Source organism: Diplotaxodon limnothrissa, linkage group LG9, assembly GCF_057381915.1.
Source record: "Diplotaxodon limnothrissa isolate DT_005_m linkage group LG9, D_limnothrissa_male_GT1.1, whole genome shotgun sequence".
In the NCBI taxonomy this organism is placed as follows: domain Eukaryota; kingdom Metazoa; phylum Chordata; class Actinopteri; order Cichliformes; family Cichlidae; genus Diplotaxodon; species Diplotaxodon limnothrissa.
The window spans coordinates 20034585-20052377 of record NC_140604.1 but is presented as its reverse complement, the minus strand read 5'-3'; the positions used below and the strand labels follow the sequence as shown (position 1 = coordinate 20052377).

Sequence of the window (17793 nt, the reverse complement as noted above, 5' to 3'; positions counted from 1 at the left end):
GATTCAGTGGCACGTCATTATTCTTATATAAAAATATTGCATCACCATGTGTGTGGTAGTAGAATTTCATATCACTGTTTTCAGAAACGCGTGATTCATCTGTGACACGGGTGCATTTAATTAATTAAAGGAAACATCTGGCTTTATTCTTTTTTTTCTTCTAGCTGGCAACTGTTGTGTTGACTGATGCCAACTCAGCCTAAGCTTGTCTCATAACACTTAACAGTCCTACAGCCACTTAGCTCCGAAGTCCTACCGAGGATGCTAAACGTAAAAAAGAACACAAAACTTGAACAGCTGGACGGTGCAGCTTTTAGAAGTGAAATATTTCAGCTGTTTGGGACTATTTTTTGCTGGAGATCAGTAAAGTTTTAGTAAATACTTAAAGCAGCAGGTGGCTTATGTGTTAACAATATAAAATAAAGTTTCTCTCCCACTTCATCTAAATGTTTATTAATTAAATGTTAAATAGTTGCATGGGGAAAAAAGAGAGAAAATAGATTGGTTTGCACACTGCTTGTATACCCACACCACTCCAATCTGGATTCCAGGCAGCTTTCAGTGTCTCACCAGCTTGGGTACAAAGCCCTAAAATGTTAACCTGTCTCACTGATTTTCAAGAGTGAAGGTTCAGGACCCTTTGTGGTTACAAAGTCTTGGTATAAACAAGTCTTGGTTCAGCAGTTCTATTCACAAGCTGACTGAGTTGGGTTCCTGAATAAGCTCTTAAGTAATAAAACCAGGCTGTTGTTCAAGCTGTACCTTCAGCAGCATTATGACCCCATCTTGTGTGTCCTCATCTGTCGTTATGTTGAACATGCCGGGCCCATCACCGTCCATGATCCTGTAGTCCATCTCTGCGTTGGAGCCTATATCAGCATCCACCGCTTTTATTCTGGCCACAACAGATTGCACCAGCAGGGACTCGAGCACCGTGTACTGATAGTTCTCTGGAAAGAGAAGGACAGGAGTGGATGCTGGTAATGGATGTGCTTATTTCACCGCCAATTCGCTTTCGAGCAGCTATGGCTCGTGCTGTAGCCCTTCAGCTTTGATTTGACTGTGTGTCTCCTCGATGAATTCATGTTACATAAAACAGACAGGCAGCAGCAGTCGCACACATGAAATAAAGCGTTTTGTTTCAACTTCATGGTGGCGCTCTGAATAGACTGCGGAGAAAAGCAATGGAAAATTAAAATATGCAATCAAAAACGTCAAAGGCTAATTTTATATTTCCCTGTCCTTTAAATTCGGGTTCTGTAACAATATCATCTGCAAAACACAAAACTTTCAAAAGGCTGTCTGAATGTAACAGGTTATCCTCCCAAATGCAAAAAAGAGAAAGTAATAAAAAAAAGAAAGAAAACTGGAGTCACGCTAAGATTTCTGTGGTACATTTTTTTGTGAAATGAAATGTCCACTCAAAGATTCTATTACTCCAAAACTCTCCATTGTGTTCCCTGAGCTTTTGTGTGACCCTCTAGATTTAAAGTACTCTTATGAGAATAAAGAAGGGAATCATATTCATAATCATAATCTCCCCAATCACCATGGCAGAGCTCATTACCAGACCTTTCTGTGTTCCTCACAGTGTCTCCCTCAGCCTCCGTCTAAATGCTAATCTCCCTGACATTGTTTGCTGCCATGTAATCTTTATAATGGCTTTTTAATTTGCCGTGGAGCAGCAGCTCTTTAAAAGACCAAAAAATTGCTTTCCTCCCTCTGTACTGCCCCTTCACCTACCTCCTGCCCTTTCCTCTCCCAAAGCTTGTCCTCTCACGCAGCTAACCTTGGTGTCTTTCCCCTTGGACTAGCTATTGCTCTTGGACTCTATCAGCTCCGATGCTCCATGATGGCGTATCGATTCTGACCCATGACCCCGTGAGCTCAACTGCTGGAGCAAAATCGAGAACTCCAAAGTCTCTTTCTTCTCTGCGTGACAGCACTGGGTTAAAACGACACTGATGACTTGTTGTGCAAACTTGAACCTTTCTTTCCCCCCAGGGACCAGCAAATTGACTCGGCTTCATGGCAGTCCAGTGGTGAGAGCACCAGCCAGACAGCGGTTGGGCTATCAGCAGTAAACCGATTGCTGGCGCTTCAGATTATCATGAGAAGCGCTGCATGCCTTTGAATCCTAAAGCTCGGCCTGGAACCCATTAGCAGCCCGTGAAATAGGCTGACAACAAAAAAAGAGAAAAAAAAAGGCAGTCTGATTGATCCTGGTATCCAACACTGAAGCAAACACCAGCTCTGATGAAGAATAAGGCAGAGAGGTGCACACCTCGCAGGAAGGTTGGTTTTTAATTTGGCATTAAAAGTCCAAATGTTTGCTGAAAATACAAGTTGGAAATATGAAGAGACACTAGGGTAAGAAAGATTTTAAAAATAACATTGGAAACTCGTGAGATGAAGTTTAATGAGTGTGTTTTGCTTGTAAGAGGTCTGAGTATTTTCTATCCAACTTTATTTTACCACACATTGTGGAAAAAGAAAAGAAATCTCGTTACGGCTTGTTGTTACAGCAACTGTAATAAATTCAAATGATTTTTTTTTTCCAAGGGTGAAACAACAACCCAGCCTTTTGCACCGCTGCATTCATTGCATACATTACAAAGTATGCCCTCATTTGGTTCTCTAAGTTCAAGAAGTTTTTCAGTAATAATGATAGCTCTTTAACGCTTCATTCAGCCAGGAGGGGAAAAAAGAAAGAAAGAAAGGAGCCGGTTATATTCTGATTGCTGAGTAGCTGTTGAATATGGCATTTAGGCTATAAGCTTAATCAACCCAGTAAGGACAATCAGGAAAAGAGTCTTACTGTGAGCGAACCGAGGCGGGTTGTCATTGACATCTGTGAGCGTGACCGTTACAGAGGTGGTGCCGGAGAGGCCACCCATTTGGCCAACCATGTCTTTGGCCTGGATGACGAGAACATATTGATCCCTCGTCTCCCGGTCCATGTTTGGCAGAGCTGTTCGGATGACACCTGATGAAAGAACCAGAGAGGGCGTTTCCAAGTTTGTATATATAACACTTTGTCTCATTTTCACCAGAACTGCCTGTCAAGTTTGAGCAAAAAAAAACCAAAACCCCAACTCAGTTTAAGCTGAAGGGTTTCAAATATTTCAAATATAGTACTTATAGTTAGAATAGTTATAGTTATAGTTGTTTATACTTTGTAAGGGAAATGGGATAAAGGTGGAGTGCTTTAATGAAACATGCAAACATAAATAGAATACAACATATGAGGCAAAAAACAGAGTTTGGATCATCTTTGGATGTTGCCCTTTTGTTCTGTTCTTGGTCAAGATGATCCCACACCGCTTCAATAGTGTTGAGGTCCGGGGAGGCCAATCCCTGACTGATTTTACTGTATTGGCAATGTCTTTGGGTTGGGATCGTTGTCATGCTGAAATATGAAGCTGTTGCCAATCCAGATGGTATTGCATGGTGGATCAAAATTTGACGGTACTTTTCCATGTTCATCATTCCATCAATTTTGATCGGATCTCTGACCCAACTGGCTGAAATGTAGCCCCAGACCATAACAGACGCTCCACCCTCCTTTTGCAGATGGCTGTAGACACTCATTGTTGTACCTCTTTCTTGACCTCATCCATATTGCTAATGATTTAACTAGAAATTTCAAATTCGGATTCATCACTCCAAATGACCTGTTGACACAGATTTTCAGTCCAGTTCTTGTGTGATTTGGCTTACTTCAGCCTTTTCTTCTTGTTTCACTTTCTTAAGGATGGCTTCTTAAAGGCCACCCTTCCCCTCACACCATTTCTGATGAGGTTTCAGAGAAGGACAGTATGTATGTGTCAGGTCTTTGTTGTATTTTTCCTAATTCATAGAGACATAAATTTAAGATACAGTCTATGTGCTGTAAATGGTTGTTTAGGCCTGCCACTCTTTCCTTTTTCCTTGTCTATTTTCCTCAAACAAGGGCACAGCATGCTGAGATATGCCAAGTTTTCAGCTAATAGCTGTTTAGGAATTACCTTGATGGGGAAAAATCCTATTTTATTCCTGTCAAACTGTGTTATCTTTGCCATTTTTCATAGATTCAACTAAATAAATAAGAACAATTTATGTGTTTTGTGACAGGCTGCTAGTAACAAAGTGCCTAAAGATACAATTTAAAATTGGCTCTTTGCTAAGTTACTGTTATGTTTAGACACAACACTGATTTATCCCTTGAGCTAGATGACTTTTTTGTGCTCGAATGATTCATAGGTTTGTGTTAAGTGGTTTAACAAACAAAAACCTTGTGTTTTTTAGCATACTGGACTGAAAATGAGTGAAAAAGCAGCCAATTTCCAAAAATTAACTTTGAAAGACCTTCAGAAAACCTGTAGAACTGTTGTTCAAGACTGCTTTGAAATTACAAGAAAGTCTGGCTTTTCAGCTTACGACACTGTCAGCCACATACAATGCAGTTTTGAGAAGTGCCTCAAGTGTCTCGACCTTCAGTCATATCTTGAGTGAGGTGACCTCAATAGGTCACATGACAAGGTGAGACAAGATCTTGGTGGTTTCACCCGAAACCTTTGGTTGTAATGATCCACGCCTTTTTCCACACTTTGACTCATGCAACGAGGGACATGGTTAATAGTAGGTTAACAATCCTCTTATCAAACAGCCCCCATCTGGGTTTAAATATCTGGGACTCTTCATCATTTGGTTTTAGAACTGAAGAAGGATCCCGGATAAGAGGTGAAGCATCTTCAAGAAAGTCTAGTCATTTTCTTTCCGAGATCCTTAGTCTACCATGACCTGGATGACTACACGGACGTAACGTCTGGCTCTTTGAAAGCTAAATATAATGAAATGCTGGGTAGCTCAAAACTTTAGCACAGTACTAAGAACCTGGCACATCAATTAATTCATTTCAAAACCATACACAGAACATACATTACACCCTATAGGAGGTTCCAGATGAAACTACATGCTACGTATCACTGTCACATCTGCAATGATTCGTCACCAGGCACGTTTTTGCACATGTTTTGGGACTGTCCTGTTGTATCCAATTTTTGGGTCTTTGTGAACTCTTTGTTATCCGAGGTGCTGGAAGTTTTTCATATTCCCAATCCTGGTCTTTGTCTCCTTAATGATACCTCTGAAATCTCCTTAAAACAAATACAATGCAAAATGTTGTTCGCTGGATTCACATCCGCAAAGAAGACTATTACAAAGCAATGGTTCAGTCCTGACATTTGTATGGAATCATTCTGGATACGATGTCTTATCCGTGTTATTAATTTTGAACATACCACAGCAAAATTAAATAAAGCTCGACCCACGACTGTTGAAGCTTGGAAAATCTGCTCATCCAAAGTTATCCCCTGGAAGAGGCAATAACTGGTTTTGACTTTGTGTTTTTGTGTTTTGTCTTTGCTGTCCCTATGCCTTGTGACCAATGTTTGCTTTGCTACTGCAGTTTACAGTTGTGCTGTATATGTCTGTACCCCCCCAACCCCGTTTTAAATCACAAAAAAAAAACAACTTTAGAACAGTACTGGACATTTATTCATCTAGCTATCTATAACAGTCATTTACTGATTTGGCTTTTTTGTATATCGATTGTTTATCCAGTTGCTTAAAGTTTAGCATCCAACAGTAACAGTAGGTTATGTACTCCTTCACCTACTCTTCAAGTAGCAGATCAAAAATTGGCTTATCTCTGATGCCTTTTTTTCTCATTCATGTTCATTTTGATTCATTTACTCAGAACCTTTCTCTGATGCAAAGCTTTAATTGTCTCGTATCCATTGCTTGTGTTTTTAACATGAAAGCATAAAAAGCACTTATACACCACCTTACAAACTATGACGTCAACCTCAAAATGATTTCAGCTTTGAAGTTAGTTGGTAAAAAGACTCCAGTCGTGCTAAAATAGATGCTGAATTCAGACTGGAAAAGAGTGATCACATCAATCATGTAGTCTTTACTATGAGAATGCTTTGACATGGAGTAATTGTCCATAATGACTGGTCCCTTGTTTACACACCGGCAATGATTTGTGACTCCTTTGTGCCCTCAAATGTGCCATCACTCCAAATAGTTTAGGGGTCTGAAGCATGATGAGGATAATGTAAAGATGCTGTCAGAAAAGCAAACACATACAAGGGGATATTTTTGCTGCCAGGGGAGGCATTATCTGTCTGTCCCCCTGTCATGATTGATCTGTATCAGAAAAATCAGAGATGTGTCAACACTGACATCCAATGACTGGCTCATGCGATTAGTGCTGCTGTGCGGTGTATACTTTAATCACCACAACAGCATTAAACACAAGCACAAATTCTTAAAAAGCGTATGGAGAAATCTTTTCATTAACAGCATTTTTCTAATCTCAGCTTTATCTCCTGACTACAAAGATGATAATTCCAGAAAAAAATTAACGCGACACATTTAAATGCAAAGAAAAGTGCCCTAATCCTTCAAAAGCAATCACTGTTGCTTTCAAAGTTAATGACTTGCCACACAATGTGTTTCATTCATTAAATGGCACTTATTAAAGATTCCTACAGAACCTGAAAGATTACTCATTAAGAACCACACAAAGCCACAGCATACAGTTCCTGAATAAATGAATCATTTTTGGTTGCTTTATCGTATTCACAGGCTGATGAAGCAGATTAAAGAGGGTGCTCTCTCTTAGCGCTGGCACCTGAAGAATTTCCCATAATCCTTTAAATTACCCACAAAAATGGCACGCAATTGAGGTTCAGTTTTATGACATTGAAATAAAAAATAAAAATGAAATAAATGCACACATTTGCTCATTAAATGCTGTCCCCTTTGGTGCGAACGGTGTTGTCTTTAGACATAAAAAATAGTTTGCAGATTTCACAGACATAGATTTGGACCAATGTTTACTCAGAGCTGCACTAATCAATAGTTCCATTTGCACAATGGCTCATTTAGAGTGTAATGTGAAAGGTGGCACTTGTATAGATTACAGAGGTTTGCCAGCCTGCCCAGAGTTTTAGTATGTTCCATGTTTATCCTGCTTTTGTGATGACAAGTTCAAGGCTCTTACAGCCTCATTAACCCTCCTTTATTTATTAATTTCTTTTTTGATTTCCTGTGTGCTACCTATTCTGCACCAAAAGGAAGACTCTATTTGGTGAACATAATCGAGCATTTAGATGACAGAGCCAGACGTTTTCCTTTGGAGGATGGAGGCCAAAACAGAATTAAAAAGACTATAATATTGGATATTCATCAGACTGCCAAAAACATGACTTTATTAGTAATTAGTACTATTAATAACCTTCCTCTCTGTTTGAGTGATGTGTAAATTTAAACAGTTCAAACACAAACTGAATGTTATAATAATGTGAAAAGAAGCTGTTCCATTTAGTTAATATGCATGCTGTATTTGCTTTTTTGTTGTAGTTCAGCAGCTTTTCAGCTCCCTATTTTAATAATTCTGAACACATTTATGAATGTTTCTTTCCAACATATATCTGATAAAGTGCTGTCATTAAGATGATTATGCCCTGCCACATTTAAATATTATGTATGAGGACTGTGTGCTGTTTATTTTAAGCATAAAGCATCTTTTGGACCAAACAGGTCTAAAATCAAATAAAATGCTATACACACAAACCTTTCCTCCCTAACTCAAAACTACAACTCTCATCACTTCACGCCCCACCTAATCCTCATCCTTTCTTCAACCCGAGGAAGGATTGCAGCTTGGGTTCTCGGGAGAATAAAGGTACACACACATGCGCGCACACACACAATTTACAATTCACCTCAGCCCAAAAACAAAGGGGGGGAAGGACAAACAAATCAAGAAAAGTGGGTCACAAGACTTAAAGAGAAAAAAATAAAGATGCTTTTTGACCGTCAATCGTGGCTGTACTCGAAAATAAACAATTCTATTAAGTGTTTAATTTTCTTTCTCTGCCATCCTTTATTAATGTCATTACAGTCCCTCCAGCAGAAAAGTGTTATTGGCTGCTCTAAGTAAATGGCTCAGTTAGCTAAATTATACTGAGCTGTCCACTGCTTTTCTCTAAAGTCCCTGCTCCAGGGCTTACGGTGGGATGACGTTAGTCAATAAAACAATAATCTTTAGCTGCTGCTCTACAAAACATACCATTTCAGTATAATAATGAACAGTGCTGCAAAAAAGCAGAGCTATCTTTCTCTCCTTTGGGTAAGCCTCAGTGACAAAGTTAAGACGTGTCATTTGTTTCTTTTCTTTTTTTAGTCTAATGCTTTTATGCTTAGATTTTAGGCATCTATCTCTGTATCTCTGTGTGTGTGGATATTCACCCATCTGTTCGGTTTATCTCTCACATTCTTTTCCCATCCATCCATCCATTCATCACTTTTTTGTTGGTTCGTGCACAATGTAACCTCGTAGCCAATTAAAGAGCACCGCCAGTGCTCTGGTGTTTGCTGTAGTGACACCTATGAACCCTGTTTACTGAGTTGCATCAGAAAGGTTACTTCAAGCCTTCAATCCAGCAAGGCTCCCTAAATACTAGCTAGACACAAACAAAAGTTTTCTGTCCTCTGCTCCACATAACATCACCATAGAGACGTAGAATGCATGGGCAGACCTGAAAGAGGCATCTTTAAGGATTCACAAGAAGTAAAACTGAGACGGAAGCTGGATAATGGTCGGATTATAATAACAGCGGCAATGGATGGCTCCTAAAAGGTGAAATAAAAAAAGATGAACAAAAGATGTTAAGTTTGTGCAGCCAGGAGTGAGACAAATGAATGTTCTCACTAAACCATAGATCGGCTTCACACACAATTGATACACTTATTTAATATCAGCTTGGTTTGTTGGAGGTTGGGAGATATTGGCTGTGGTTAATGATGCTGTGAATCCTGATTCTAGCAAGTTGGAAGGAAGAAAAAAAAAATGAAGAAAAGAAGCAACATGTTTCTCTTCCCGCCTGGCCAGAAGCACACATACTTCTCACCGAGCGACACTGCTAATCCACACGGCATTGTTGCAAGGCTGTTGTTTGTCTGCTGGGTGCCAGCCCCCTCGCTCTCTATCTCTGTTACCCCATCCGGCGCTGGTGTCATTCCTGGGGAGAGGCGATGATTAAAATCCTTCTGTCGCTATCACGGCACGGCCTAGCGTTGCGCCGTGACTCCTTGCCTCCGGTGCAAGCCAGACGCATTGTAGCCATGCATTTATCTAGCTGTCTCCACACCACTGGCGGCAGACGGGTGGGCCACGCTCCCTGCTAAAGCCCAGATACTTGACATTTGTCTTACGAAGAGGAAATAAAAGTGCAGGCTTTGGAGGAACCCTCTGGCTCTGCGTGCAGCTATGAGAGGTACTGATGAAGGTGATGAACACTTAAACATGAAGGGCGCAGTATGTGATTTGCTGAACCCCTCAGGCAGCTTACAAGGGAAAAATCCCATAACACAAAAACAGGCCACACAAACAGGGAATAAAACCTGCAGCCTAGGTAGTTTATTACTGAGTGACATTCAAACATCATGCTCTAATCATGGGTCACTATAGCTTCCCAGGTACCCAAGACTGTGAAAGGGCCAAATGATGCCACAGTACAATAGACCGGTGTGTTACACAAATAAGTCATTATGTCCAACAAGTTACACACAGGGCACAGGAGCCATTTATTTGTAAGCTGAAAGGAAATGTGCTTGCGTGTGCGCACGATCGAGTGTGGGTTTGCGTGCGTGTTGTTTGTGATTAGAATTAAAAAATTGCACTCCCCACTCTCTCGATATTACCTGCCTGAACCGCAGGAGGCAGCCAGATTTATATCTAGCCTTCAGCTGTAATGTTTTCCGATTTAGTGCAGTCACCACAAAAAGAGCCCGTGCAAAGCCACAGCGACACGCGCTTTTCGGAGAAGAGGGCAGAGAAAAGCACACAAGAATTTTAAAAAGACCATGTTAATAACTTAATCACAGCCTGATCACGGCAAACCTTTCGTCTACTGACCTCAGTGTCTAAACTTCACAGCTACAGAGTACACAAGGATTAAACGTGGCCTTTTCTTTTATTTGAGCCATATCGGTTTAATTAGATTCTTAGTCCGAGAAGAGACAAAGCTCAGTCTGTCATATGTTGGTACTTCAGTAGCTGTCGTATTCAGATGTCATACTCGTGTCTTTCTCAGAGGCATGCTATGTCACATCTCAAACACCCCACCCTCCTCATGCAATTAATCCACTCATTCAGGCACCTGTCATTTTCTACTAACTGAATTCTGCTCTTGTTATTCCAGCTATTTAAGTTTGTGACCATGCATGCATGCTTAACAGCGCTAATGTGCATGTATAATTGTCTCTAAAGGAATGGCCATATCGACGAGGTGTATGGCGCAGGGCTTTGGGGCAGCTGTTCAAACCTCCTTGAGCTTGCCATCAATTAGAACACAGTCCCGAACAGCGTTACCATTTAAGCTTCACCTTCAAACTAAACTACGAGCTATCAATCAATATATATTACAAAATCCTCTCTTTAGGCACACTAACGTATGTATTTTGCTGACATTATGCACTGCTTGGAAGTTACTGGAGCTATTTGGGATTAAGTACTTTTCCCAAGGGCACCTTGTAGATTTCATTTGGGATTAAGAACCAAAGTAAAAGACTTGTTAGACGAAAAAGAGCAAGGATACAACCCACCTAACATCAGGTCACACATCTCCACCCTTCCAGCAGCTTCCCCCACCACCAGCTATTAGCACTCTGCCAGTTAATCGCAAGCGCAGTATTGCAGTGTGGAGCAAGTGTAGTGTTCGACTCAGGCACTTTGTCAAAGTCACCCTCTGCTATGGCCCAGGCGTGTGCTGCAAATGGGACTAATTAGTAACTTACAAAGACAGAGGCACAGTGCTCATCCCACAATACTCAGCACCAGGTTGGTGTCTAAAAGCTAGTCTCTCAGCGCCACAGTGTATTCCATAAGATACATGATATTGACAATGTGTTAAAAACTGATAAGTAACACAAACAATGTGGTTCCTTTCAGTCAGGTGAGCAGAATATTTTACACCTGGATGTCATCCAGGGGTAAAAATGAAAGAACTAAACCAGAATTACTGGAAGATGATCAAAGAAATACATCCCGTCTCAAGGAAAGATTGTTGTTGTGTTCCTAACATTACTAAGTTTGCTTACTTTGTGACGCACTTCTTGCTGCTATACGGTTACACTACAAAGAAGTGGCCACTTTTAAGCAAAGTACCTCTCAGTTTAACAGATTATTTTCTCAGCAAGCAAATTATTTTTGACGACAATTCTAGAACAAAATGTGTATTTCTTGTTTAAAGTTTTTGACAACTATCAATTGTCTAGTACTTTTTTTTTGTGAAGATCACACAATTTGGTCCTCCAACACAAACACTAATTACGCTATCAATTTCGTGGCTGACTGCCTTTTAGGCCCACAGTTGATGCATGTCCTCCTAACTTTCATTAAAGTGGGAGTTTAATGTTTGCCAGCGGCCATTGTTGCAACAAGTGTTGTCACAAAAACAAAACGCAACAAAAAAAACTACAAAAAAATAAAGTAAAAAAAAAGTTTCTGTTTGTGGCACAACTACGGATGATTTATAAGGAAAGTGAACTTTGTGTTTGCTGTGACTGTAATCTGCTGCTCATACTCACATGGTCATACCAGAACAAGTGATGATGTGGCAGCGAAACCTCTGATTACACTGAACTTATCAAGGTGGTTTGGGTTTTTTTCAGTATAAGATTCTTTATTGTAAAAATACAGAAATAAATGTATCTTAAAAACCATTTGGGGAATGTTTTTAATACAGCTCTTAAAAACGTTTCTGTACATGAATACCCAGTGATCTTCTATTACAACACAGACTGCAGTCAACTGCTTACTAAGACAGTCGCATGGCAACAACGCATTGCATTTAGTAAAAACAACCTGATGAAGTTGAACTGAGAATCTGAATTGGGAAGAAAGCCGATTAAGGTGAATTTGAACGTGGGACGAGACACCGAGCATTTCAGAAATTGCTGATCTCTAGGGTTTACAGAGAATGGTCATAAAAAGAGAAAATATCCAATGCTAGCTAGTTATCTGGGAGAAAATCCCTCACTGATGCTATGCTCAGGGCAGGATGGCCAGAAGGTTGATTCTGTTTACCTGGACAGCGTTTTCAATGGGACGTTTCTCCCACTGAAAACACTACGTCCAGGCGAACAGAAATAACCTGATAGGAAGGCAACAATAACTCAAATAAAAGTAAGTAAGTGAAATTTTATTTGTATAGCACCTTTCAAGACAAAAATCACAAAGTGCTTCACAGAAAAGCTAAAACATAAAAACATAAATCAAACAAAAGCAAGTTTAAAAAGATGTTTTTTAGCTGTTTTTTAAATGAAACCACTGAGTCCACAGATCTCAGGCTCAAAGGAAGGGAGTTCCAGAGTCTGGGGGCCACAGTTACAAACGCTCTATCGCCTTGACCACTTCTTCAAACTAAAATATGCAGAAGAGCATCTCTGAATGCACAAAACATTAAGCTTCTCAGCCGACTGGCTTCGGCAGCAGAAGACCACACCAGGTGCCACACTTGTAACATAATGATATGAAACTGAGGGTACAATTTGCACAAGCTCACCAACATTGTGGGATCAAAATTTGCTGTAAATAACACATGGATTCAAAACATGGATTCATCTTGCTTTTCATTGCATTTGCAGTGGTGGATATCTAACTGTGGGATATTTTCTGGGCACACACCTTAGTGTGTATTTTTTGAATGTCGTAGCCTACCTCTGTATAATTGCTGACCATGTCAATCTCTTTAAGACCCAAGCGTACTCACCTTGTGTGCTATCCTACTGCTTCCAGTAGAGGAGCACACCATGAGACAAAGCTCAAATCATCTCAAACTGGTTTTCCCAAACATGACAGTGATTTCACAGTATTCAGATGGCCTCCACGGTCACTAGATGTCAATAACATGAAGCATTAAGGGAGTTCTGAAGGCAAAAAGGGGTCTAACACACCCTTCCGTCAAAGTGTACCTAAAGTGATTGGCAAGTGTAAAAAATGAATGGGAAACGGACTGGTTCTTATACAGTGCTTTTCTACCCTACTTGAGCACTCAAAGCACTTTATAAAACATGTTTCATTCAACCATTCACACACACTCATACAAGCACTTTTTGATACTGTTCTGTCCACTGAGATAAATGCACCGAAATCACTGTCTTGCTCAAGGGTACTCTGGGGTGCAGACTGAAGCAACCAGGGATCAAACCACTAACCTTGTCATTCCTAGATGACCTGCTCCTAGGCTCCTCTTTTATTCACACTGCTTTTATTCACTGTGGTGCTGGCTTCTCAATAAAGTATGCAGATTTACATAACCTTAATTCTACTGACTGGGGTACCTACAGACTATAAGGGAATACTTTTTCTCACAGGTAGTTTATTCTGTTATTCCAATTTTTCATGAATTTTTAAATTAACTTCAACTAATGCTACTTTTTTACTCTACCTAATACCTTGGGATCCCTCAGAACTCTAAAATATTGATGTTCAGAGGGAGCTAGGGACCCACCAAGTGTTAAACACCATCGTGTGCTTATGTCTATGATACGTGGTGATAAAACTAATGATGTTGTAAGCAAAAAATAGGTCAACATGTTGCTATAATTGTTTCTCGTGCTAGTTCTAGCTTCAGCTCCACAGGAATCCCATTCTGGAGTCCTTATATGTTAAATATGTTGTTAGTGAGCTTTAAATATGGACTTATCTCTGGTTAACATCAGAGTCAACTGTAGAGGATCACAGTCCACAGGTTTTTATAACCCAGTAAGGCTTCTGAAATATCAACCTTGTGTTTTAAAGAATCCACTTACCTTAAAGAAAATCATCAGTCAAGGCTGTGAAAGTATGGGATCTGGACACTGAGCTTAGATTAAAAAAAGGGGAAAATAAACATGATATGGGAATAATGAGGGCTTTATGGGGCAGGCACACTGTCTGAACATCACTTGTGTGCTCTCACTTTAATTGGCATAGGCCTTACGAAGTCTCATTCAAGAGTCATTGATGTGTACAAGTCTTCTTGCGAACTTTGTCAAAGATCGTTGAACAGCCACAGGCAAAGTGGTCAAATTTTCATCAGTTCTGTGCCAGCTTTAAATATTACTGCAGTACATGATAAATCAATCTACTTTTCACAAGTTCTTTACGAACAAGAAGTCAGACAAGTCACTTTATGTAAAACAGATTTTTTTTGACGGATAAGAGCAATCGAGGAGATAAATGCAGAAATTTATGCAGCGATAAATCAAAGGGAACCCACAAATGCACACAATAAATACAACGTGGTAAATAGCTTGTAGAGCTTTGAAAGCTGATGACACAGCAGGATTGTTTTTTACAGTAAACTAGCTGAGCATTTTTTTAGCAGCATGAATTTTTATTTCCCCAAGATAGTTCTTCTTGAAAGGTAGCTAAATGAAGATGAAGATGAAGGTAGTCAACTGAGCACTTCCTAATATTTCTCTCCATTACAGTTGTGTGTTTGCACTCTTTCAGGGAGGAAGATAAGGGGGGGGGGCAAGAAAGTGTAATAAACCAACAGAGACTTCTAGACACCAACAATGCTGCTATGAAAGAGTGCAGGATTTCCCCCTTGACACACAGGTTACAGTTTTTAAGTCATCTTTTTCCACTCTGCTGTTATTAAGGTTACCCCTGTCAAACAAGAGAACATGTCTTCATGCTTCCCTGCATCCAGTCCCACATGGAGTCACACCTCTCTGAGGGCCATCCACGCTATTCCATTCTGACACCAATATTGCATCTCATAACCGTGAGATCCAATCACCTTCTGCGGGAATGAAAAGAGAGCCAAGTATAATCAGTCGTGGTCAGACAGAGATGGGCAGCAGAAAGGCAAGGTGCTGGCAGGGGCCCAAGGGCTGTATCTGGCTGCACATTTTGGTGTATGTGCTTATGTGTGTGTATGCTTGTTTGACAGCTTAATAAACCAGCCATTGTCCTACAGAAAGAGTACCAACCTGGGATTTATCTGTGTGCTTTCTGTTCTTTAAGTTTTATGCTTAAAGCTGCAATAAGCAACTTTTCATGCTTAAACCTAAAAATCACTTGGCAGGTACTTGTGAATATAGCTTTCTTCTTTATTTATGTTTTCCTAACAGCAGTTTGGAGTTCAGAGTCAGACAACTTCACAGTTCAGATGTTTTAGTGAAAAAGCTTTAAAAACCTGCAATACGAATGCACACAGAAAGCCAGTGTCAGCAAGTAGCTGAGCAACACTGGCATTAGCCTTGGCATTTTTGTCAAGAGTTAGAGGACATAAAACGGAGGTAAGTCACAGATGAATACTGGACTTAAATTGACCATTAATATGAAATCACTATGAATTAAGCTTGGACTATTACTCTGCTCGAGAGACCACAGCTACAGATTTTCTGGGGAATTTATTAGCTACAGGTTTTATGCATAATAGTTGTTAATCAATATTTATGTAATTCATTTGTTTCAGTTGTTGGTTTAAAATGTTACAGAGTTAAGGATCACTTGGTCCACAGGCAGGTTTAACGTTTCTAGTAAGGGTGTTTTATTTCAAGTTTCTTGCTAGCCAAAATTAGCATACCATTCAATGTTACAATCATTTAAAGATGCAGCATGCTAACAAAGCTAGCTAGGCAAGGTTTTATTGTAACATCTGGCTTTAAAAAAAAGAGTTGTGAAGACATATTAGCTACATCAATCTTCTTAAATCAGATATAAAAGAAGGTGATATTTAATGTAGGCTTTATGATTATTCAAGAAACAATAATCAGTGCTGCCAGTATGGTGTACCAGTGGTTAGTGCAGCTTCTATTTTCAAACTATCAGCTGACTGAGTTTGCATGTTGTCCCATTTTCTTGCACTTGTTCTCTTCATGTACCCTGACTTTCTCCTACAGTGCAAAGACCTGTACGTTAGGTTAATTGGTGATTATAAATCGGCTATAGGTGTAAACGTAAGCATGCATCCCCTCCCCCGTGACCCTAAATTCTGTAAGAACATGGATAGATTGGCAATAATCAATATTCATTTTAGATTGATTTAACTTACATTTTTATTCTTATAGCTTTACATGCTTCTTTGAGCCAGAAATCATAACTAAACTTATTTTTGGCAACGTGTCAATGAAACTGAATGAGACAATGAGGTTGTTGCAATTCATCAAAACATTTTTAATGTTGAGACTATACCTGAGGGATTACTTACACTGTGTTACCTACTTTAAAGTGCCTATTAAAATTGAAAGCTGTGCCGCTCACTACTGAATTTGAACTATTGCATTCAAAACACACAGCATATTCATTTATTTATGGATGCCACCAGTAAGGAACTAAGTAAATACTTAAATATATATTCAAGAAGTTCTTAAAAAAACTCATCTAGAGGGAAGGTGATCACAGCATTTTAACAGATTAATTAGCTCACAGAAGTTTTAGCTTCTAAGCAACATGAGAAAATCCACTTATAATTGAAGATTCGCAGCTTCAGAGTAGTCCCAGAGAAACTGCTGGAGCTTAGAGTATCAATGAGGGACTTTTTCTTTTTCCTTTTTTCATTTGGAGTGTATAAAACATGTAAATGTTCACCCGAAAACATGGTAACATGGAAATATTCTCTAATGAAAGCTTCAGCAGGAGGCTTCATTAGTTGAAGGTCTCCAGAAAGTGAAAAACAACATGGATATTCTGCGATACTGTGCAGGCTTCACAGCTAAATGTGCTGATGAATTTTGATGCACCCAACATATTTTCCTCCAAAGACATCACATCAATAATGCCAACACAGTGTGAAGTTATTTCCTTTTTGCGATATGCATTCGTTTTTTCTGGAGCGTTCCATTTTCTTCCGGTGGTTAGGTTTATTGAATGTTTACAGTGAACCTTACAGGTCACAGCGGAGTTTGTTTTGTTGAGCATCCCTCTTATTTCTGTGTCTGACAGAGTGTGAAAAATAAGTGACAGAAATCTCTGCATTGCAGTGGCTCTCAGCAGTTCATGAATTAGAACTACATTCATAAAATTGTAGCATGTGTGTATGTGTTGCTCTTGAAGCAGAGGATGAGGCCTGTATTACTGGATGGCCCATATTTTCCTGTTTTCTTGCAAGAGTGCTTTGCATGAAGTAGCTGAGCCTCGGCAGGGCAGTGGCTAATGAGCCAGCGATGAAGATGTAGCGAGGGCTGCCGCTGCACTTTCCCAGGATAAAATGCCCCACAAGTCACCATACTATCTCACATCGTATGGTTCAAGCTACTTTATCCATTTCCTCCGAATTTTTAAATGGTTTCTTTTTATTTTGAGTGCTGTTACTTTTATTATAACAAGTGGCAAAACTTGCAAACATGCATCTAGGTGCTAAAATCAGGTGTATATATCCTTCAACACTCATTTTCTTTATATATATGAAAAGTGAAATTCAGGAGAAATAACACACACCGTTATACAACACACTCTGGGGTTTTAATGCTTCACATAACAGACAACTTGGAAAAGAACCAATTTTAAATTGTATCTGTTAGGTTTTGTATTGTTGATTGTCATTTATGCTTAGAAATATTTAACCATAGATGCTTAGAGGTGTATAATCAATTGTGTAGTGATAAGTTGTGTGATCTTTAACAGGCTACAGAGGCTTGGTGTGCATTCCACACCTACATCCTGGGAGCATGAGAGAGGTCATACCTTCTCTTATTGTTTTATGGTAGGATTAACGTAGTTACGTCTGTTTTAGTCTA

At 39.6% G+C, this 17793-nt stretch overlaps 1 protein-coding gene across 1 annotated transcript in view; it reads right to left on the bottom strand.

The window, feature by feature from the left end:
• Nucleotides 1-17793, bottom strand: part of LOC146625464 (cadherin-7-like) — a 124453-nt gene that overhangs the window by 47808 nt on the left and 58852 nt on the right. The window contains exons 4-5 of the mRNA XM_085362827.1: nucleotides 2819-2986; nucleotides 763-950 (exon numbers count right to left, since the gene is read on the bottom strand). Coding sequence (XP_085218953.1) covers nucleotides 763-950; nucleotides 2819-2986 — 356 coding nt within the window. The remainder of the gene's footprint in view (nucleotides 1-762; nucleotides 951-2818; nucleotides 2987-17793) is intronic.